The sequence below is a fragment of the Oncorhynchus masou genome, chromosome 15, assembly GCF_036934945.1.
Source record: "Oncorhynchus masou masou isolate Uvic2021 chromosome 15, UVic_Omas_1.1, whole genome shotgun sequence".
Taxonomy (NCBI): Eukaryota; Metazoa; Chordata; class Actinopteri; order Salmoniformes; family Salmonidae; genus Oncorhynchus; species Oncorhynchus masou.
In genome coordinates this window covers 46,995,412-47,019,137 of record NC_088226.1, presented here as the reverse complement: position 1 = coordinate 47,019,137, position 23,726 = coordinate 46,995,412, and the positions used below count along the sequence as shown (strand labels likewise).

At 45.0% G+C, this 23,726-nt stretch overlaps 3 protein-coding genes across 9 annotated transcripts in view; 1 reads left to right on the top strand and 2 right to left on the bottom strand.

Annotated features, from left to right (window-relative positions):
• Positions 1 to 11,626, top strand: part of usp24 (ubiquitin specific peptidase 24) — a 49,749-nt gene extending 38,123 nt beyond the window's left edge. For 5 of the 6 annotated variants that reach the window (XM_064989464.1, XM_064989460.1, XM_064989462.1 and 2 more), the window contains 20 exons: positions 79 to 324; positions 441 to 539; positions 650 to 732; positions 818 to 959; positions 1,085 to 1,413; positions 1,515 to 1,639; positions 1,838 to 1,979; positions 2,068 to 2,218; positions 2,588 to 2,683; positions 2,836 to 3,053; positions 6,804 to 7,101; positions 7,236 to 7,338; positions 7,452 to 7,570; positions 7,881 to 7,994; positions 8,109 to 8,174; positions 8,309 to 8,375; positions 8,664 to 8,742; positions 8,930 to 9,005; positions 9,106 to 9,303; positions 9,512 to 11,626. In XM_064989464.1, the coding sequence (XP_064845536.1) occupies positions 79 to 324; positions 441 to 539; positions 650 to 732; positions 818 to 959; positions 1,085 to 1,413; positions 1,515 to 1,639; positions 1,838 to 1,979; positions 2,068 to 2,218; positions 2,588 to 2,683; positions 2,836 to 3,053; positions 6,804 to 7,101; positions 7,236 to 7,338; positions 7,452 to 7,570; positions 7,881 to 7,994; positions 8,109 to 8,174; positions 8,309 to 8,375; positions 8,664 to 8,742; positions 8,930 to 9,005; positions 9,106 to 9,303; positions 9,512 to 9,574 (2,814 nt within the window). In that variant the 3' untranslated portion in view covers positions 9,575 to 11,626. The remainder of the gene's footprint in view (positions 1 to 78; positions 325 to 440; positions 540 to 649; positions 733 to 817; positions 960 to 1,084; positions 1,414 to 1,514; positions 1,640 to 1,837; positions 1,980 to 2,067; positions 2,219 to 2,587; positions 2,684 to 2,835; positions 3,054 to 6,803; positions 7,102 to 7,235; positions 7,339 to 7,451; positions 7,571 to 7,880; positions 7,995 to 8,108; positions 8,175 to 8,308; positions 8,376 to 8,663; positions 8,743 to 8,929; positions 9,006 to 9,105; positions 9,304 to 9,511) is intronic. The other variant, XM_064989461.1, reaches the window with a different exon arrangement.
• A 34-nt stretch (positions 11,627 to 11,660) lies between these two features.
• On the bottom strand, positions 11,661 to 13,213 carry bsnd (barttin CLCNK type accessory subunit beta). The gene is made up of 3 exons (XM_064989466.1): positions 13,037 to 13,213; positions 11,951 to 12,030; positions 11,661 to 11,814 (listed from the first exon to the last, which is right to left on the bottom strand). Exons 1-3 carry the CDS (start codon positions 13,211 to 13,213, stop codon positions 11,706 to 11,708), a joined length of 366 nt encoding a protein of 121 aa, XP_064845538.1. The 3' UTR covers positions 11,661 to 11,705.
• A 2,397-nt stretch (positions 13,214 to 15,610) lies between these two features.
• Positions 15,611 to 23,380, bottom strand: si:dkeyp-51f12.3 (uncharacterized protein LOC107988041 homolog). 2 transcript variants are annotated; one of them, XM_064989458.1, is made up of 4 exons: positions 22,967 to 23,380; positions 22,632 to 22,761; positions 20,872 to 21,071; positions 15,611 to 16,587 (listed from the first exon to the last, which is right to left on the bottom strand). In XM_064989458.1, the coding sequence occupies exons 2-4, from the start codon at positions 22,752 to 22,754 to the stop codon at positions 16,431 to 16,433; spliced, it is 480 nt and encodes a 159-aa protein (XP_064845530.1). In that variant the 5' UTR covers positions 22,755 to 22,761; positions 22,967 to 23,380; the 3' UTR covers positions 15,611 to 16,430. The 2 variants fall into 2 exon arrangements, with proteins under 2 accessions (XP_064845530.1, XP_064845529.1); XM_064989457.1 differs by having other exon boundaries at positions 22,975 to 23,380.
• Between the last annotated feature and the right edge of the window lie 346 nt (positions 23,381 to 23,726).

Genomic DNA, 23,726 nt, shown 5'->3' with positions numbered 1-23,726 from the left:
GCGTTTACAGGTATGTAATGTTTCTACCTTCAGTGTCTAACTCTTCTCCTATTCCCTCCCTCCGTGCCCCTCCCCCAGTTCCTCCCGCCGGTGGACAGTCGCTCTGTGTCGGGGTTCGTAGGGTTAAAGAACGGTGGAGCCACCTGCTATATGAATGCTGTGTTCCAGCAGCTGTACATGCAGCCTGGCCTGGCTGAGGCCTTTCTGTCTATAGAGGACGACACGGAGCAGCCAGACGAGAGTGTTTTCTGTCAGGTCCAGTCTCTGTTCGGACACCTGATGGAGAGCAAGCTGCAGTACTACGTCCCTGAGAACTTCTGGAAGGTATCCGAACATGCGCAGACGCGGACGTGCACACTCATTCAAGTACACTACACAGTACATACTCAACTAACTACCCGCGTTTCCTTTGAAAATAATGAATGTTTTTGTTTCTGCAGATCTTTAAGATGTGGAATAAGGAGCTGTATGTACGAGAGCAACAGGATGCCTATGAGTTCTTCACTTCACTGGTGGACCAGTTGGACGAGCACCTTAAGGTTTCACACACTCCACTATTCACTTATCTACTTATCACACATATTTGTACTATAATGTGACACACACCTTTTTATTATTGACATATGACATTGTCTGTTTTGTTCTTTAGAAAATCGGCCGTGAGCAGATCTTTAAGAACACATTCCAGGGAATCTTCTCTGATCAGAAGATCTGCAAAGACTGTCCTCACCGGTAAGCTCACACATGCGTGTATACACACACACACACAGCCATCACTTTTAAACCCCTAACTATAACCTCTGACCCCTGATCGTAGATATGAGCGAGAGGAGACGTTTATGGCGCTGAACCTGGGTGTGACTTCGTGTCAGAGTCTGGAGATCTCATTGGACCAGTTCGTCAGGGGGGAGGTGCTGGAAGGAACCAACGCCTACTATTGCGAGAAGTGCAAGGAGAAGGTGTGTGTGTGTTAATGTATGCATAAGGAGGATGTGTATTAATGTGTGTGTGTATACAGGATGTTTATTAAGTCGATGTCCAGTGTTAGTGTACATGTACGTTAACTTGGTGTGTATCTCTCCAGCGTACCACAGTGAAGCGGACCTGCATAAAGTCCCTGCCCAGTGTTCTCTGTATCCATCTGATGCGCTTTGGATTCGACTGGGAGAGCGGACGCTCCATCAAATACGACGAGCAGATCAGGTTTCCCTGGGTGCTGAACATGGAGCCCTACACAGTGTCTGGCATGGCTCGTCAGGATGGGGGGGCGGAGGGGGGAGAGGGCCGGGGGGAGGCAGGTGGCTCACCCAGGAAGAAGGTCACTATCTCTGAGAACTACGAGCTGGTGGGAGTCGTAGTCCACAGCGGGCAGGCGCACGCTGGACATTACTACTCCTTCATAAAGGACCGACGGTGAGAGACTAACACTTAAGTGTTATAAACAAATATCCTATTTTTAAGACAAGGAAATTATTGATCATAAATAGTCATCTTACCATTCTGCTCTCCTGTAGGGGAAGTGCTAGAGGAAGGTGGTATAAGTTTAATGACAATGTGGTCGAGGAGTTTGACATGAACGACGAGACACTGGAATACGAGTGCTTTGGAGGAGAGTACCGGCCTAAAGTCTACGATCAGTGTAAGTCCCATTTAACAGGTAGACCAAATAGTGGATGTAAATGGAACATTCGCAGCACTAACATTTTTGGGGTCCCTCTGGGTAGTGTCCTTGGTCCCCTTTTTTTCAATTCCTTCTGTACATTAATGACAAACTCATAAAATATCCAATCTAACATCACTTTGTGTGTGTGTGTTGTGTGTGTGTGTGTGTGTGTAGCTAACCCCTACCCGGATGTGCGGCGGCGGTATTGGAACGCCTACATGTTGTTCTACCAGAGGATCAGTGACCAGAACTCTCCTGTTCTCCCTAAGAAGAGCAGAGTCAGCGTCATGAGGCAAGAGGCAGAAGACCTCACGCTGTGAGTCTCACACACACACAGCCTACATACACACACCTCATGCACACACACACACAATTCACACTGTAACCCTCTCTTTTTCATGTAGTTCGGCTCCCTCTAGCCCAGACGTCAGTCCCCAGTCATCCCCTCGCCCTGCCAGGGCCAACAATGACCGTCTCTCTGTCCTGACCCGCCTCGTACGGAAGGGAGAGAAGAAAGGACTGTTTGTGGAGAAGATGCCTGCTAGGATCTACCAGGTAACTACACTGGACTGGTTCGGTGGACCACATTTTGTAATCAGTCATCTTCCATGAGTCCGGAGGACTTTAAAAAAGCACCCTGTGTTAATGCCTAGGCTTTAGCTCAGTTCGCTAATCAAATGTTATTGGTCACATACACATATTTAGCACATGTTATTGGTCACATACACCTATTTAGCAGATGTTATTGCGGGTGTAGCGAAATGCTTTTGTTCCTAGCTCCAACAGTGCAGTATAACACTGTCTTTTGGCGCACAGACAAACTCCTCTCCCCTTCCCCCTCCATTTTTCTGTCTGTCTCTCTCTCTCTCGGTCTCTCTCTCTCTCTCTCTCTCTCTCTCTCTCTCTGTGTTTATCTGTCTATAGATGGTGAGAGATGAGAACCTGAAGTTTATGAAGAACAGAGATGTGTACAACAGCGACTACTTCAACTTCACTCTGTCACTGGCCTCCGTCAACGCGGTATGTGTTTGTGTGTGTAAGATAAACAGAGACGTGTCTGCATAATTCAGTTATGCCTGACTCTTTTTTTAAAACTGTTCTTATAAGGTGTGTGTGTGTGTGTGTGTGTGTGTGTGTGTGTGTGTGTGTGTGTGTGTGTGTGTGTGTGGCAGACAAAGCTGAAGCACCCAGCCTATCAGGCCATGGCCAGAGTCAGTCTCCAGCTAGCAGTCCACTTCCTGTTCCACACCTACCTCCACACCAAAAAGAAGCTGCGGGTGGACACAGAGGAGTGGATGACTACGGTGGAGGTGCTGCTGTCTAAAAGCAGTGAAGCCTGTCACTGGATGGCTCAGTACCTGGTGGGACCTGAGGGACGAGAGATCACCAAGTCAGTACTACTATAATACTGCTATAGTACTGTGACCGTATTACTGCCATACCAGCAGTCATAAGTTATGACCGCAGTCAAATTCCATGTGACCATTGAGTCACGGTAATCTCCTCTTATGCACTCTGGACATGTTGGTAGTACTCAGGTCATAATGGCCTGGTTCTCGGGGTTCTATTGTTCCTCTAACCACTGACATCAATGCACATGAAATCAGAAATCACATCAAACACTTATCAAAACAGTATCATGCTATTAAAACTCACCATTAGGCAAAAAATATTTTCCTCACCGTGATGGCAATTTGAAGATAGAAGTTCAACAACCGGTTGAAACTGAGTGGAAAACATGGTCGTTGTGGATGTTTCAAAGCCAAACGCAGTGACATGGACAGCCGTTTCTAAGGTGATGATTCAGTCAAAGTGTTTAAGACGTTGCATATAGAACCTTCATTTGCATATTAGAACTTGTGCAAACTCTTTCAAATAGTCAATAGCCTATAGTCGCATCCTGAAGTCCATTGTATGTTTTGATTCTGAAGACACAGGTTTGTATAATTCACAACTAAAATTGCCAAAACCGACATCTAGAGTATAAGACCTGTTTCAAATTATCACTTTTATGCTCAACGAAACCACTTGCTCCGGATATATTTTTTTTCAATTATATTATTCTAATAAAAAAATAAAATCTGATTTATAAAATCTGATATAAAATAATAGGACTTACAGGCATATCTTTTCTGCTAAATGAACTAGCCTACAGCCTTTGGCATGGCTCATAGCCAGGTGGCATACATTAGGCCGATTCCTATTCTGTTCTTCTGAAATATATTTTCTTCATATCATAATGTTTATTTTAGGCCAGACTAAAATGAATAATGGATTTATTGTGATGGTGTATATTAAATAGGTTTATTCAACTTTTTTAATGTAGATGTTCCAAAGGTGCACATCGCTAGGTGGTAAGGGTAGGTAACAACACATCTGCCACGCTGATCCTCAACATGGGGGCCCCTCGGGTGCGTGCTTAGTCCCTTCCTGTACTCCCTGTTCACCCATGACTGCATGGCCAAGCACAACTCCCAACACAAAGTTTTCCGACGACACAACAGTGGTAGGCTTGATCACCGACAACGATGAGAAAGCCTATAGGGAGGTGGTCAGAGATGCCAGGATAGCATCTCCCTCAACGTGATCAAGACAAAGGAGATCATCGTGGACTACAGGAAAATAAGGGCAGAGCACGCCCCCTTTCTCATCGACGGGGCTGTAGTGGAGCAGGTTGAGAGCTTCCAAGTTCCTTGGTGTCCACATCACCAACGAACTATCATGGTCCAAACACAAGACAGTTGTGAAGAGTGCATGACAATGCTTATGGCACCTCAGGATATTGAAGAGATTCAGCATGGGTCCTCAGATCCTCAAAAGTTCTACAGCTGAACCATCGAGAGCATCCTGACTGGTTGCTTCACCACCTGGTATGGCAACTACTCGGCCTCCGACCGCAAGGTACTACAGAGGGTAGTGCATACGGCCCAGTACATCACTGGGGCCAAGCTTCCTGCCATCCAGGACCTCTATACCAGGCGGTGTCAGAGGAAGGCCCTACAAATTGTCAAAGACTCCAGCCACCCTAGTCATAGACTGTTCTCTCTGCTACCGCATGGCAAGCAGTCCCGGAATGCCAAGTCTAGGTCCAAACGGCTTCTTAACAGTTTCTACCCCCACGCTATAAGACTCCTGAACAACTAATCAAATTGCTACCCGGACTATTAGCATTGATCCCCTCCCCATTTTTACACTGCTGCTACTCTGTTTATTAACTATACATAGTCACTTTACCTCGACCTACATATTACCTCAATTTCTTTGACCAACCTGTGCCCCCGCACATTGACTCTGTACCGGTGTATATAGCCTTGCTACTGTTATTCTATTCTTGCTCTTTAATGATTTATTGATTTATTTTTGGTCCCCCACACCATTTGTATTTGGTGCATGTCACAAATAAAATGATTTCATTTGTATGATTAGAGACCTGAAGTTGCCAAACATATATTTGTTAATTAATGGCAAATTGCCAGCTGACAATTTCAAGACCGCCACAGCCTTAATACTAACGACTAACTACTCCTCCCAGCTGCCTACTGCACTGAGGCTAGGTAACACGGTCACCACCGATAAATCCATGATAATCAAACATTTCAATAATCAATTCTCTACGGCTGGCCATGCTTTCCTCCTGGCTACCCTGATCAATAGCTCCGCCCACATTCAGCTACTTGCCCAAGCCTCCCCAGCTTCTTTCACCCAAATCCAGATAGCAGATGTTCTGAAAGAGCTGCAAAACCTGAACCCGTACAAATCACCTGGGCTAGACAATCCAGACCCTCTCTTTCTATAACTCTCCACTGCCTTTGTTGCAACCCCTATTACCAATCTGTTCAACCTCTTTCGTATTGTCCAAGATCGCTAAAAATTGGAAAGCTGCCGCGGTCATCCCCCTCTTCAAAGGGGGTGACACTCTAGACCCAAACTGTTATAGACCTATATCCATCCTGCACTGCCTTTCTAAAGTTTGCGAAAGCCAAGTTAATAAACAGATCACTGACCATTCCATTCTGAATCCCACCGTACCTTCTCCGCTGTGTAATCCGGTACCATGCTCAAGATACTAAACGATATCATAACCGCTGTCGATAACAGACAGTACTGTACAGCCGTCTACATCGACCTGGCCAAGGCTTTCGACTTTGTCAATCACCGTATTCTTATCGGCAGACTCAACAGCCTTTGTTTCTCAAATGTCTGCCTCGCCTGGTTCACCAACTACTTCTCAGAGTTCAGTGTGTCAAATTGGAGGGCCTGTTGTCCGGACCTCTGGCAGTCTCTATGGGGGTTCCACAGGGTTCAATTCTCGGGCCGACTCTTTTCTCTGTATATATCAATGATGTCGCTCTTGCTGCGGGTGATTCCCTGATCCACTTCTACGCAGACGACACCATTCTGTAAACGTCTGGCCCTTTTTTGGACACTGTTAACTAACCTCCAAACGAGCTTCAATGCCATACAACACTCCTTCCGTGGCCTCCAACTGCTCTTTAATGCTAGTACAACCAAATGCATGCTTTTCAACCATTCGCTGCCCGCCCGCCCGACTAGCATCACTACCCTGGACGGTTCTGACCTAGAATATATTGACAACTGCAAATACCTAGGTGTCTGGCTAGACTGTAAACTCTCCTTCCAGACTCATATTAAACATCTCCAATCCAAAATCAAATCTGAAATTGGCTTTCTATTTTGCAACAAAGCCACCTTCACTCACGCCGCCAAACTTACCCTAGTAAAACTGACTATCCTACCGGTGATATCATCTACAAAATAGCTTCCAATACTCTACTCAGCAAACTGGATGCAGTCTATCACAGTGCCATCCGTTTTGTTACCAAAGCCCCTTATTCCACCCACCACTGCAACCTGTATGCTCTCGTCGGCTGGCCCTCGCTACATATCTCTGTGTTGTTCCTTCTGTCACACTGCTTTGCTTTATCTTGGCCAGGTCGCAGTTGTAAATGAGAACTTGTTCTCAACTAGCTTACCTGGTTAAATAAAGGTGAAATCATTTATTATTTTTATACTTTAATACTACTACTCTACACAGAACCACTGTAGTACTACTACTTATATCTTACATTTCTACTCATCAATCTAACTGATCTTTTCTTTCTCTCCTCCCTCCTTCCAGAGTGTGTCTGTTGGAGTGTGGGGTGAGGGAGGTGAGGGTCGTAGTGGCAGCTGTCTTGGAGAAGACCTTAGAGAGTGCGCTCCACTTCGCTGACTCTGGATTGGACAGCCTGACCGATGCACTCCTCTCCCTATTGGACAAAGACGTTCCTGAGAACGTCAAAAACTGCAACCAATACTTCAGCCTCTTCAGCAACTTTGCTCAGAGAGGCTCTGGTCCGTGCCATTTGTTGTTGAAACACTCAGCGTATCGTAGGATGCTCATCTTTCTCCTCGGACCCAACAGACAGAACAACCAGGTACTCACAGCACACACTCAATTCCTACTCCGCTGCAGTGAAATGCATATGACAGGATGTTATTGTTGATGGTCCTGGAAGTTAATTACCTTTTTTCTCGCTCCCTGTTCCTGTGATTCCTTCTCCCACTCTAGAATCGGAGGTGGAGTCCAGCCCAGGCCAGAGAGTTCCTGCACCTCCACTCCACTCTGGCCCTGATGACTCTCCACTCAGACCTCAACACACAGCACACACATGGTAACACAAACGCACACGCCTTACCGCAGTCAGGATGGTTCCATAATACGCTGATGTGTGTGTTTCTCAGATCAAGGTGTGTGTAAGCTGATGTGAGTGTGTGCGTTTCTCAGATCACGGTGTGTGTAAGCTGATTGTGAGCAGTATCCCTGCCTCCTCCCGCCTCCTCCCCCTCAACGCTGACATCATGGCCTCGCTCTTCAGCCCCGAGGGACAGCCTTACCTGCTAGAGGTAATATACACACGGTCTCACACACACACACACACACACACTGAGGAGTATTTCTGGCTGTAATAAAGCCCTATTGTGGGGGAAAACTCATTCTGATTGGCTTGGACCAGCTCCCCAGTGGGTGTCCTCCCAGGCCCACCCATGGCAGCGCCTCTGCCCAGTCAGGCCTTAATCTATGGATTTCACATAATGAATTTATTTCAATTTACTTATTTCCTTTATATGAACAGTAACTCAGTAAAATCGTTGCAATTGTAATATTTTTGTTCAGTGTATATGGAAGAGGCAGTTCTTTTTTTTTTGTCTGTAGGTGATGTTTGCGGTACGGGAGTTGTCCGGCCCTCTGACTGTGCTGATAGAGATGGTGACGTACTGCTCCTTCTGTAACGAACCCTTCTCCCTCGGAGTACTACAGCTGCTCAAGGTAAGAACTACAACTGCCAGTTGTGAACAAATCCATTTCCACAGAGGACACCAAATCCCAGCACAAAACACATCATTACTCTTCTGATCTGTGTGTATACGTTTATGTATATAGACCCAGTTGGAGACCGCTCCACCCCATGAGTTGAAGAACGTGTTCCAGCTGCTGCAAGAGCTGCTGGTGAGTGACCGCTGTCAATCAAACCTGTCTGTGCATTCGGGTTGAGCGATTTAACAGAAAATAATTTGTTTGGGATGGGGAATCCATGCCCCGACGAGGCAGTGTAATACACACGGTGTAACGTGTGTTCTCAGGTGGTAGAGGACCCTCTCCAGACCCAGAGACTGAAGTACGCCTTTGAGTCAGAGAAAGGCCTGCTCGGTAGGCTACCTTCCACTGGAAGTGTGTGCAGGGCGTGTGTATTTGTAAGGCGTGTGCAGAGCGTTTGTATTTGTAAGGCATGTGGAAGGCGTGTGTATTTATAAGGCGTGTGGAGAGTGTGTGTAAGGCGTGTGCAGAGCGTGTGTATTTGTAAGGCGTGTGCAGAGCGTGTGTATTTGTAAGGCATGTGGAAGGCGTGTGTATTTGTAAGGTGTGTGTGGAGAGCGTTTGTATTTGTAAGGCGTGTGCAGAGCGTGTGTGTGTGTGACACTCTTCTCTTGTTTGCAGCATTGATGCACCAGAGTAACAACGTGGACAGCAGCCGCTGCTACCAGTGTGTCAAGTTCCTGGTTACCCTGGCACAGAAGTGAGTTCCTCCAGAGACCAGGAAATATGTTCCTGTCGCCACCCTTTTGGCTGAAAATATTGAATGGAAGTAGATTTGAACGTTGCAGCAAGTACATGAAAGTAACAAAGTATATTTGGTTCAGTTAAAACCTCTCATTTCATACTTCCTGATTTCACATCAAGTGTTTGTCTGTCTCTTTCTCCAGGTGTGCTCCTGCAAAGGACTATTTTAAAGATCTGTCTGGTCACTGGAGCTGGGCAGTGCAGTGGCTGCAGAAAAAGGCAAGCATCAAGCACATAACGCACACACCATTTCAGATGTGTGTGTGTGTGTGTGTGTGTAGAGTATGGGTTAGTGTTACAGTGTTTGTTTCTCTGTCAGATGTCAGAACACTACTGGACTCCTCAGAGCAATGTGTCCAATGAGACGTCCACAGCCAAAACGTTCCAGCGCACCATCTCAGCCCAGGACACGCTGGCCTACGCCACAGCGCTGCTCAACGAGAAGGAGCCATCTGGCAGCAGCAACGGCTCTGACGGCAGCCCAGCCAACGAGAACGCAGACCGCAGCCTCCGACAGGTACGGCTTGACAGAGAGGTAGCAAGTATGAAGAGCTCAGTAGCGGTCCTAGAATAGAGCCTTGTCAGGGTATTGTCACTTCTCAGGACTGGGCTGAGCTCAAAATCTTGGCTGAAGAGTGTTGTATGAATCGCTTTCATAAAGATCTCTTACTCTGAGATGTCACGTCTCCTGTAATCTCTCTCTCTCCCCTCTCTCTTTATCTCAGGGTTCCGAGTCTCCCATGATGCTCGGTGATTCAAAGAGTGATCTGGAGGATGTCGACCCTTAGCTTCTCCTACCAGACACTACCTCCAATGGAGAGAAGGCTCCAGACAGCCAATCAAAAGACTGCTTTTCACCTCTGATTGGCCAGAGTTTTGAGGGAGAGGCCCGCTACAGCCTGGTTTGCGGAGCAACAAAGGATGTGTGAAATATCTTGAGTGACTTCCGGCCAGACTAATGTAATCAGAGCTGGAGGAGAGTTTGGAGACCAGACTAATGTAATCAGAGCTGGAGGAGAGTTTAGAGACCAGACTAATGGAATCAGAGCTGGAGGAGACTTTAGAGACCAGACTAATGGGTTACAGTGCAGTTTATTCTTCTCTTACTGGCTGAGTCAGAAAGTTCAGCCCTTTGCCTTTGTAGTTCACTACTTTGGGCCAAAGGTTCAGTGACGGCTAGTGGTACTAGACTGTATCGGCAAGAGTGTCATTTCAGATGTAGCCACTATTGTCTCACAAGGAAGGGATGGGTTTGTTTTGTAAGTTGTTGCTCATATTTGGCAATGTAACTAAACAGACCATATTCATTATTGTAAAGATCTGTTCGATAGCTGTAATTTGAAATGTAAGATAATATTTTAAAGTCTCCTGTGCTCCACTCTGTAGATGTGTGTATGTGTGAGCCCGCGGTATGACCTGCTCTGGAAGAACACCACACACACACACACATATATATATATGTTTAACCAGGGTTTTTAAGTATGCACTTTATAGTCCACCCCAGTCTATAGTGGAGTAGAGCAATAGTGATCAGGTTCGCTAGAGCAGCTTAACCATCCTCAACACACACACACCATCACATGTCTTTCTTTTGGTGTTAGCACTTATTATTACACCAAACTTAGTTTTCAGCTTGTTACACACACAGTACACACTGCCGATGCCACTGTAGAGAACACGCGCTCCTATGGCTATGTCTGTTGCTCCGGTAACCACAGTGGTATCTAGGAATGGCGCAGTCTACGGAGGGTTCTAGAACCCGAACGGAACCAAACCAACCAATCATTCAGCGCTCTCTCCTCCCCTCCCCTACAGCGAATCACAGCGCTGGATTTTAGGTATTTTAATTTCTTTGTTTTTGGTTTCTCCTGACGTCGCTGTACTTATGCCACCACCACTGCCCTGTGACACACACACCAGAGAGAAGGTCATCGTGCCAACCAGAGGAGAGATCAGGAGCAAGTTTTACTTTGGGTGCCAATGAAATACACACACTGTCTTCCCCTCTTTTTATTTTTATATATATACACACCATACTCTGCTTTATCATTATTATTTGGCGCTGGGTTTTTCTTTTTTTGCCTTTTTATCTTTGTCTGTTCAGGTTTGCCTTTGGACACAGAGGGGCATAACCTCACCCCTAAGCTCTGATACCAAACCCCACCCCACCTGGACCTCTGACCGCTAACCTCTTGACCTAACCCAACTCCTGGGAGAATTCTAGTGCCTTCATCTCCCAACTCCCCTCACCTCTCTGAAATCAAATTTTATTGGTCACATACGTGTTTAGCAGATGTTTTTGTGGGTGTAGTGAAATGCAAAGTTTCCTAAGAGCTCGAAGCGAGGCAGCCCTCTGTCAGTGCCATTTTTAAGCATCTCGTCCCTCTCACACCAATCCCCTACCTGGCAACAGATGACTTGCTATAATGAACTGTGTGTATGTTACCATGCTGTGTATTGACCAGCAGACTGACCGGCCCTCAGCCTTCTAAGACCAGGATATGTCAGAGCTTTCAGGTGTGTTCTAGGTCTGGTGTGCCAGTGACACAGCACTCCTCACTCAGAGCCTACTGCTCAGTTTGACCCTCAACAGCACCTGTAGTACTTCTCAGAACAGTACCATCTGTGGTGTGTAGTAAGGGGGAGAGGGAGGGATGGAATTACAGAATGATATGGATCCAGATTTTTATTCTGTCTCATTCTGCTTTGAGCATCACTCCTGCTGAAGGCCAGTCCGAGGCAGGACCATTCATGTTGAAACCCAGTTTTCATTTGTACATCAGTTTGATTATGGGGAAATTTGATATAAAATAAACTGGAATGCCCAACCTTTTTGTAAACTTTGTCTTGTTCTTTCTGTGTCTGTGAAACAGGAGTGATCACAGTAAAATATAAAATCCATAAAATGTTTATTTCAGGTCAAGACAGGTGTAGTATAGGACAGCTGTGGGAAGAGTGGAGCTGGAGGACCAGAGGGACAGACAGGGCAGGGCTGACCTTGTTATCATGGAAACCAGCCAGTGTAACACTGAGAGAGAGAGAAGTGGGAGATGCGTCAGTCTTGTATCTCAATGCTCCATCACATAAACATACATTCATGATCACATAACTTCCTAGTAATACTACATATTAGTATATTACTGGAGTGTGTGTGTATACAGTACCTGATGTTTTTCTCCCCTGCAGCAGCATCCATGCTGTCCCTGGCTCCCCTCTCCTCCAGGCTCTGAGAGATCAACACCACCTGACAAACAAACACAGATTTAATGACCCTGTTTGTTTATTCCATGCACACCCATTCTGTGTTTAGTATGGCTCTGGGAGAGACCGAGTGGAGACAGACCGCACGTCCTGCTACTATACTGAACAAAAATATAAATGTAACATGCTACAATTTCAAAGATTTTACTGACTTAGTTTAGAGAAGTAAATCAGTCAATTGAAATAAATGATTTCACATGACTGGCAGGATGGATTTCACATGACTGGCAGGGGCGCAGCCATGGGTGGGAGTAGGCCAACCCATTGGGGATCCAGGCCCAGCCAGCCAATCAGAATGATTCCCCCCACAAAAGGGCTTTATTAAAGACAGACATACTCCTTAGCACCCCCCTCCCCCTCCTCATGATCCTGCAGGTGAAGAAGCCGGATGTGGAGGTCCTGGGCTGGCGTGGTTACACGTGGTCTGCGGTTGTACGGACAGTTGGATGTACTGCCTAATTCTCTAAAATGACACGGCTTATGGTAGAATCCTCTCTGGCAACAGCTCTATTGAACATTTCTGCAGTCAGCATGCCAATTGCACACTCCCTCAACTTGAGACGTCTGTGGCATTGTGTTGTGTGACACAACTGCACATTTTAGTGTCCTTTTATTGTCTCTTTGATCATGCTGTTTAATCAGCTTCTTGATTTGCCACACCTGTTAGGGGGATGGATTATCTAGGAAAGGAGAAATAATCACTAACAGGGATGTAAACATGCATATGGAACATTTCTGCGGTCTTTTCTTTCAGCTCATGAACATGGGACCAACACTTTACATGTTACGTTCATAGTTTTGTTCAGTATAAATCAGTTGTCCAAACCACCATCCTGTTCAACACACACACTAAAACATCTCTTTCATACACATATGTAAGGTGGTTCGTGATTGCTTGATTGATAACCTTTCCTGGGACCTGAAGACTTGCGTTGGCTGGCTCCCTGAGGTAAGTGTAAACTTGAACATACACACACACTTGTTCTTACCTTAGGGTAGCACTGGCAGAGGCTCCACGCGGTGCCAAGGGTGATCATGGTGATCCCCAGAGAGCAGAGTGTTGCGTAGATGTGAGGTCGCTCCTGAGTCATAACGAACAGACCAACTAACAACACACACATCCCCGCCGCGATCAGACCATACCGATACGGCTTACCCTCCACCATGCTGCTACCCTGACCAATGAAGTCTGAACCAAACCCACTCCACCTTGGTATGGAGCTTAGCTAAGGCTGTGTTATGCTCTGGGTCAGATACTACTGAAGGTGAGGGAGAGAAGGAGGTTCAAGATTTGTAATTCAGCAACAGAGTTCCACTCTGCTGGTTATTACAGCCTGCAGACAGAATAAGGTGTGTGCATGTGGACATTTTTAAGTATACCAGAAGTCCCCACAAGAATAGTAAACAAACAAATCTGACCAACTGGGGACATTTTGTTAGTCCCCACAAGGTCAAATGCTATTTCTAGGGTTAGGTTTTTGGGTTAGGGTTAGGGAAAATAGAATTTTGAATGGGACTGAATTGTTTGTCCCAACAAGGTCAGTTATACAAGACTGTGTGTGTGTGGTTTTACTATCCTTGTGGGGATCAGAAATCCTCACAAGGATAGGAAAACAAGTACAGTTCTGACAAGTGGGGATATTTTGCCAGTTCTCACAAGGAAAAATGCTATTTAATGCTTAGGGTTAGGTTAGGGAAACTATGATTTTGAATGGGAATCAATTGTTTGGTCCCCACAAGAATAATACAATGTTTGTGTGGTGGCCAGTGGTGGGTCACCTTGTAGAACTGGAGGTAGGACTTGAAGTAAATGCTTTCTCAAGGAGAGATGAAGGGGAGAAGGCTGTCACTCTGCTAGGAGGCCCACAACTCCTTCTCCACCGTCCTATTTTCCTCTCTCTCTCTCTTTCTCTCTCTCCTTGAAAGCATTTACTTCAAGTGTAACTGAGGTTAGAACAGAACAAAGAAACTGAGCAAACATACAGTGCATTCAGAAAGTATTCAGACCCCTTCACTTTTTCCACATTTTGTTACGTTTACAGCCTTGTTCTAAAATGTATTAAATATTTTTTCCCCTCATCAATCTAAACACAATACCCCATAATGACAAAGTGAAAAAACAGGTTTTAGAATTTTTGGCACATTTATTTAAAAAAAAACTGAAATACCTTACTTACATAGGTATTCAGACCCTTTGGTATGAGACTCGACATTGAGCTCAGGTGCATCCCGTTTCCATTGATCATCCTTGAGCTGTTTCTACAACTTGATTGGAGTCCACCTGTGGTAAATTCAATTGATTTACATGATTTGGAAAGGCACACACCTGTCTATATAAGGTCCCACAGTTGACAGTGCATATCAGAGCAAAAACCAAGCCATTGGGTCGAAGGAATTGTCCGTAGAGCTCTTGGTCCCCAAGAACACAGTGGCCTCCATCATTCTTAAATTTATGAAGTTTGGAACGACAAAGACTCTTCCAACAGCTGGCTGCCCGGCCAAACTGAGCCATCGGGGGAGAAGGGCCTTAGTCAAGGAGGTGACCAAGAAACCGATGGTCACTCTGACAGAACTCCAGAGTTCCTCTGTGGAGATGGGAGAACATTCCAAAAGAACCTTCTCTGCAGCCCTCAACCAATCAGGGTTTTATGGTGGAGTGGTCAGACAGAAGCCACTCCTCAGTAAAAGTCACATGACAGCCTGCTTGGAATTTGCCAAAAGGCACCTAAAGGACTATCAGACCATGAGAAATAAGATTCTTTGGTCTGGTGAAACCAAGATTAAACTCTTTGGCCTGAATACCAAGCATCACCTCTGGAGGAGACCTGGCACCAGCCCTACGGTGAAGCATGGTGGCCTCATGCTGTGTGGATGTTTTTCAGTGGCAGGGACTGGGTGACTAGTCAGGATCGAGGGAAAGATGAACGGAATACAGAGCGATCCTTGAGGAAAACCTGCACCAGACGCTCAGGACCTCCGACTGGGTGCGAAGGTTCACCTTCCAACCGGATAATGACCCTAAGCACACAGCCAAGACAACGCAGGAATAGCATTGGGACAAGTATCTAAATGTCCTTGAGTGGCCCAGCCAGAGCCCGGACTTGAACCCGATCGAAAATCTCTGGAGAGACCTGAAAATAGCTGTGCAACGACGCTCCCCATCCAACCTTAGAGCTTGAAAGGATCTGCAGAGAAGAATGGGAGAAACTCCCCAAATACAGGTGTGCCAAGCTTGTAGCGTCATACCCAAGAAGACTCAAGGCTGTAATCAATGCCAAAGGTGCTTCAACAAAGTACTGAGTAAAGGGTCTGAATACTTATGTAAATGTGTTAGTTCAGTTTTTTTTTTTCTTATACATTTGGTCAAAATGTTTAAAAACCTGTTTGCCATTATGGGGTATTGTGTGTAGGTTGATGAGGGGAAAAAAACTATTTAATAAATTTTAGAATAAGGCGGTAACGTACCAAAATGTAGAAAAGGTCAAGGGGTCTGAATACTTCCAAATGCACGGCATGCTATAACAATACCTTAACACTCACATCTGAGACACAAACGACTCAGATCTTTGTTTAATCATTTACTAAATTTGATCATGACATCCCATTTTAAAAATGAAGAGAGAGAGAAAAAAACTGTTACAAGCATTTACTACTGTAACAACAAGGCACTTCTGGTTGAAATCATCTCAGCCCAAATTTTATTACATTGTCAAAAAAGCGAATCAGTGAAAATTATATTAATTTTAATATTGTACCTGTAAACCCACCAAAGAAAAAAAAATAGAGTCAGTGGTGCACACAAGACCACAGAAGCACACACACTCGCTATATCGCACTCACTCACACATACATACATACATACATACAGATACACACACCTTCTCACTCACACTAGGGAATGACACTTAACTCCCTCCACAGTCACAGACACAGCTAATGGAGTCCAAGGCCGCAAGAAAGTCAGATTGGGGTTTTAAAGGCTGGCTCCATTGAGGCTGGTAGTGAAGGTTTAGTGCTGGGCTTGTCGCCTGGTGTAGCACGATGCCACTACAAAGTCTAAATATATGGCTGCTGGGCGGTCTTATACTAACAAGTAACAGCAGCAACAACAATTTTAGGTGGTGTAAAGTTGTAAAATTTTTCTAAATTACATAATAGGAGTGCAGTGTATTACGCTGTAGTAGTCTTAATAGCAGCATTATAACGCACTCATTTTTCAAACAAGTATGTAAACAATGTTGGTGGGTTCAACCCCTTACAGCCTCTGCGTTCCCCTCCATTCCCAAACAACGTCTCTCCCAGCACGGGTGGGCTTTATTTAGCTCACTGTGTAATGGCAGCAAGGGAATACACCAGAGTCAAAGAACAGTACAATCCTAGCCCTCAGAGGTCAGAAGGACCTCGGCTCTTCATGACAGAGTCGTAGGAGGGGGGTGCCTCCAGGTCCCAGGGAGGAGGGGTGGGGGACAAGGGGAGGTGTAGAGAGGGGGTCACTCGCACAGAGTCCTCTGACATCTCTCTACGTATCCGGTCCAACCTCCTATGGAGAGAGAGACAGATTATAGACATATAGTGACAAACTCCCATGTCGCTCAAATCACATTGTTTCATTGTCTCCAAGAATCCTCGTCTCCTGTCCATCCTGCTCACTGTTATTGACCGTTAATGAACAAACACATTTAGCCTCTCCAGGCCTTCACGCATACAAACTGCATACAAGCCGCTGATGCGCACCTTTGGAACATCTACATTTTTTTTAAAGTATAATAAATAAATTTAATACACAACATCACAATAAATCTATTTATTTTAGTCAGGTCTACAGAAACATTATGATATGAATATAATGTATTTCAGAAGAACAGAATAAGTTAGCCAGATAACATACAGTAGGCCATGTGCCATGCCATAGGCTTGTTCATTTAGCAGGTAAGATATGCTTGTAAATCCCGTGCCATTATTTTATATTATACGATGTTATAGTAAAAATATAATTGATTATAGCTGAATAAAATAAAGGATATTTTTCCCATTCTGGAGCAACTGCACATATGAAGTGGCTATATTGAGCGTAAAAGTGATCATTTGAAACAGGTCCCATACGCTAGATTTAGAGATATTTGGCAAATTTAATTGTAAATGATACAAACCAGCAAAAACAGAAACGTCCTCTCATTGTCAAATGCGTTTATTTTCAGCAAACTTAACATGTGCAAATATTTGTATGAACATAACAAGATTCAACACAGACATGTGACTAACAGAAATAGAATAATGTGTCCCTGAACAAAGGGGGGGGGGTCAAAATCAAAAGTAACAGTCATGATCTGGTGTGGCCACCAGCTGCATTAAGTACTGCAGTGCATCTCCTCCTGATGGACTGCACCAGATTTGCCAGTTCTTGATATGAGATGTTACCCCATTCTTCCACCAAGGCACCTGCAACTTCCCAGATGAGGGGGAAGGGCCCTAGCCCTCATTCTCCAATCCGACAGGTCCCAGACATGCTCAATGGGATTGAGATCCAGGCTCTTCACTGGCCATGTCAGAACACTGACATTCCTGTCTTGCAGGAAATCACGCACAGTACGAGCAGTATGGCTGGTGGCATTGTCATGCTGGAGGGTCATGTCAGGATGAGCCTGTAGGAAGGGTACCACATGCGGGACGAGGATGTCTTCCCTGTAACGCACAGCATTGAGATTGCCTGCAATGACAACAAGCTCAGTCCGATGATGCTGTGACACACCGCCCCAGACCATGACAGACCCTCCACCTCCAAATCGATCCCACTCCAGAGTACAGGCCTCGGTCTAACGTTCATTCCTTCGACGATAAATGCGAATCCGACCATCACCCCTGGTGAGACAAAACCGTGACTCGTCAGTGAAGAGCACTTTTTGCCAGTCCTGTCTGGTCCAGCGACGGTGGGTTTGCGCCCATAGGCGACGTTGTTGCCGGTGATGTCTGGTGAGGGCCTGCCTTACCACAGGCCTACAAGAACTCAGTCCAACCTCTCTCAAGCTATTGCGGACAGTCTGAGCACTGATGGAGGGATTGTGCGTTCCTGGTGTAACCTGGGCAGTTGTTGTTGCCATCCTGTACCTGTCCCGCAGGTGTGATGTTCAGATGTACCGATCCTGTGCAGGTGTTGTTACACGTGGTCTGCCACTGCGAGGACGATCAGCTGTACGTCCTGTCTCTCTGTAGCGCTGTCTTAGGCATCTCACAGTACGGACATGGTCATTTATTGCCGTGGCCACATCTGCAGTCCTCATGCCCCCTTGCAGCATGCCTAAGGCACGTTCAGGCAGATGAGCAGGGACCCTGGGCACATCTGCAGTCCTCATGCCTCCTTGCAACATGCCTAAGGCACGTTCAGGCAGATGAGCAGGGACCCTGGGCACATCTGCAGTCCTCATGCCCCCTTGCAGCATGCCTAAGGCACGTTCAGGCAGATGAGCAGGGACCCTGGGCACATCTGCAGTCCTCATGCCTCCTTGCAGCATGCAAGGCATGCCCTGGCCACATCTGCAGTCCTCATGCCTCCTTGCAGCATGCCTCACACAGATGAGCAGGGACCCTGCAGTCCTCATGCCTCCTTGCAGCATCTGCAGATGAGCAGGGACCCTGGGCACATCTGCAGTCCTCATGCCTCCTTGCAGCATGCCTAAGGCACGTTCACATAGATGAGCAGGGACCCTGGACATCTTTCTTTTGGTGTTTTTCAGAGTCGGTAGAAAGGCCTCTTTATAGTGTCCTAAGTTTTCATAACTGTGACCTTAATTGCCTACAGTCTGTAAGCTGTTAGTGTCTTAACGACCGTTCCACAGGTGTATGTTCATTAATTGTTTATGGTTCATTGAACAAACATGGGAAACAGTGTTTAAACCCTTTACAATGACGATCTGTGAAGTTATTTGGATTTTTACGAATTATCTTTGAAAGACAGAGTCCTGAAAAAGGGACGTTTTCTTTTTTGCTGAGTTTATATTGGCTGCATGATGCGCCTATAGGCTATTGATGATTTGAGAAAGTCACAAAAATAGCTTGTGCTCTGTTCCTTGTCTCAGGCTGCACACCTGTTCTCTCATCAAGTGGTCATATTTTCAATTTAATCTTGTCTTCACTAATATGTCAAATTCGTTTAGATTTAGATTGGCCCATTATCAAATAGGCAAGAACAGAGGCAGAGGGAAAAAGACATTCACTCTGTATGCACTGGAATAGTGAATGGAGGCCACTTTCCTGCTGGTTAGTTTTTCAATCAGGAAGGGTAAGCTACTCTGGTTAATTTAATCCTTCCATCAACCACTGTTTGAGGCACATGCAGCCTCTCAACAGGTGATATTCTGCCCAAACTCTGTATGCCATGGGCTCTCAAACCCTGTTCCTGCAGCTACCCAGTGCTTGATTTTGGAAACCAAGTGAAATCTGTATGGGAACATTGTAGTAACATGTTTTCACAGCTAAAAATATTTAATTAAACTGTTGACAGTGCGCTCGGAAAGGAAAATGTCCAATACAATTTCACTATAATTGTAAGCTAACTCTGTGCAGGGTGGTTTACAATCAATGAACCAACTGCATTGCTTAGGCCTATAAATTCTTTCCCAAACTCATGGATAGTCTAGAGCGTAGCATAAGGTAACCAGTCCATCTATCAGGTATCAAGGTAAGACCCAGATGCAGACCGTGTCAAAGTAACCATGGACCGCAGGCAGGGTCAGGTCAGGCAGAGGTTGGTAATCCAGAGGTGGGGCAAAGGTACAGGACGGCAGGCAGAGAGGTCAGGCGGGTGGGTACAGGGTCAGGACAGGCAAGGGTCAAAAACCAGGAGGACGAGAAAAGAGAGACTGAGGAAAAGCAGGACCTGACAAAAAAAAAATGCTGGTAGGCTTGACAAACAAGACGAACTGGCAACAGACAAACAGAGAACACAGGTATAAATACACAGGGTATAACGGGGAAGATGGGCGACACTTGGACGGGGGTGGAGACCATCACAAAGACAGGTGAAACAGATCAGGGTGACACCATCCAGTGTGCATATTAATATAGTCCACACTCAGGCGATTACTAGAATTTGTTTGATTTTGGAGTATAGGCTAGACCAATTATGTACCAAAGACATCTTAAATCTGTTTTTTTGTTTTGTTTTTCTGCTGTGCGTAATATGCGATAGGCTATGCATTGTGTAACGTACGGCACAATTATTATTTTAATTTGGGGGGGTTTCAGGCTTGGGCTCATATATAGGCCTATGTGTATGCATAAGCTCTAATATACGTATGTATGTTTTTAATTAATCCTCACCTTAGAAAGGGCTGTCCATTTCCTTGTGTTAGGCTTTGAAACCACACCCACATGGACCATGTTTTCCACTCAGTTTCAACCCGTTGTTGAACTTCTTTCTTCAAATTGATCAATCACATTGAGGTGAGTTTTAAATGCAAAAATACTGTTTTGATGATGAGTTTGATGTGATTTTTGATTGCATATGCATTGATATCTGACTGGTTACAGGTACAATAAAGTACCAGACCATTAGAACCTGATGGTCGTCAGTGTTTTTGGTACTACCAATGCATGTCAAATCAAATCAAAATATGTTATTTGTCGCATGCTTCCTAAACAACAGGTGAAGACTAACAGTAAAATGCTTACTTTACAGGGCCCTTCCCAACAATGCAGGGAGAAAAAAAAGATGAAAAATAGACAACACGAGGAGTGCATAAGAGGAGATTACCGTGACCCAACAGTCACGTGAAATTTTACTGTGGTCATGACTAATGACTGCCGTAACAGCCCTGTGTGTGTTTACCTCTGGATGGCCAGGGCCTGGTGTGGGCTGTAGCGTGTTCCTGTGCGGGGGTGTAACAGGAAGTGTCCAGGTACGTCCAACACCTGTAGCGTTGTCATGACAATACAGAGTCCCGCGGTGGTCAGTGTCGCTCCGGTAACAGCCATCAGCACCCCCAGCCAGAGGGCTGGACCTTGCAGAGTCAGGAAACCCCCTACTACCTACATACATACATGCATGCATGCATGCATACATACATACATACATACATACATACATACATACATACATACATACATGCATGCATGCATGCATACATACATACATACATACATACATACATACATACATACATACATACATACATACATACATACATACATACATACATACATACATACATACATACATACATACATACATACATACATACATACATACAGTGGGGCAAAAAAGTATTTAGTTAGCCACCAATTGTGCAAGTTCTCCCACTTAAAAAGATGAGAGGCCTGTAATTTTCATCATAGGTACACTTCAACTATGACAGACAAAATGAGAAAAAAAATTCCAAAAAAACACATTGTAGGATTTTTAATGAATTTATTTGCAAATTATGGTGGAAAATAAGTATTTGGTCAACTACAAACAAGCAAGATTTCTGGCTCTCACAGACCTGTAACTTCTTCTTTAAGTGGCCCCTCTGTCCTCCACTCGTTACCTGTATCAATGGCACCTGTTTGAACTTATTATCAGTATAAAAGACACCTGTCCACAACCTCAAACAGTCACACTCCCAACTCCACTATGGCCAAGACCAAAGAGCTGTCAAAGGACACCAGAAACACAATTGTAGACCTGCACCAGGCTGGGAAGACTGAATCTGCAATAGGTAAGCAGCTTGGTTTGAAGAAATCAACTGTGGGAGCAATTATTAGGAAATGGAAGACATACAAGACCACTGATAATCTCCCTCGATCTGGGGCTCCGCACAAGATCTCACCCCGTGGGGTCAAAATGATCACAAGAACGGTGAGCAAAAATCCAAGATCCACACGGGGGGACCTAGTGAATGACCTGCAGAGAGCTGGGACCAACGTAACAAAGCCTACCATCAGCAAGGGCATTGAAGATGAAATGTGGCTGGGTCTTTCAGCATGACAATGATCCCAAACACACTGCCCGGGCAATGAAGGAGTGGCTTCGTAAGAAGTATTTCAAGGTCCTGGAGTGGCCTAGCCAGTCTCCAGATCTCAACCCCATAGAAAATCTTTGGAGGGAGTTGAAAGTCTGTGTTGCCCAGCAACAGCCCAAAAACATCACTGCTCTAGAGGAGATCTGTATGGAGGAATGGGCCAAAATACCAGCAACAGTGTGTGAAAACCTTGTGAAGACTGAAAACATTTGACCTCTGTCATTGCCAACAAAGGGTATATAACAAAGTATTGTGATAAACTTTTGTTATTGACCAAATACTTATTTTCCACCATAATTTGCAAATAAATTCATTAAAAATCCTACAATGTGATTTTCTGGATTTTTTTTCCTCATTTTGTCTGTCATAGTTGAAGTGTACCTATGATGAAAATTAAAAGCCTCTCATCTTTTTAAGTGGGAGAACTTGCACAATTGGTGGCTGACTAAATACTTTTTTGCCCCACTGTAGGTACATACATACATACATACATACATACATACATACATACATACAGTAAGCCAGGACACAATCTATATACTTGTTAACAAAAAAAGAAACACACAGCTAGAAATCTGCACCCTCCTACCATCATCACTGGGCCTAGAGATAGCAGCATGCCCTGGGGAGATGGCCTCCTTCTCTCCCTCTGTCTGCCTGGAGTTACTCCCTGACTTGGCTCACACACACTACACTCCTGCAACACCATCATACACAATCTGCAGGGGAGAGAGAGAAAGATGAATGAGTGTAATGTTTACTGTTAATTTTGTATTGTATATTTCCCATTTGTTTCTTGTCAATTTCACTTGCTTTGGCAATGTAAACATATGCTTTCCATGCCAATAAAGCCATTTAAATTGAGATATCAAAGAGGGTTAGAGAGTTATCAGATGATCACTTGTTGATTGAACTAGGGCATACCATTTTACCTTCTGAAGAAGCTCCCAGTTGCCCAGCCGGGGATAAAGGAAGGATATTATTATTTAGTTTCTATACATCTCCGTTGTTTTTTTGACTAATCTCTTCAACTAGTTTATCTTCCTTTATGCTTTCCATGTGGCATGCGGGGCTGTGATTGTTATCTTAACAAAATTTAAGAATCTCAAGAATCAATTGATTCTACTCGACCGAGACTATAATTTAAAACTCATCCCGCTTGCTTTGCCAGAGGTAATCTTGATCGATCCTTTAAATCCGTTATAACGTTGCATCGCGGTCGACATTGAATGTGTTTCGAGTTGTGGGCAGGGCAGGACACTCGCCCCCGGTAGTCACACAGCCCCTGCGCGTGGTAAAAGGAAGTGGGTTTCTGAATGTTACTCGGTGACCGTAGGAGGAAAGGATCAAGACAGAGAGAGGGGGCGGGAACGGAGAGAGACAGGGTGGGGCAGTGGCGGAGAAGAGAAAGATCTGGATATCGTCAGTGTTTTATCAAAAACATGTTTGGCTGTTGATTTATCTAGACGAAGCTGTGTGAGGAGGGGGGAGGATATATGCCATTCCTATTGTGTGGTGTAATTAATTATCCATAGACTCGTTTTCAATTAGTTGGACAGTGTAGGTTATCTCTGAAGCAGATCACTTTGGTTCAAATTGTTTCAGTGAACAAGCAAACCTATAATCTTCAATGATTAAAATGTGATGATTGACTGGCCAGTCAGTCATCTCTATTACCAGAATG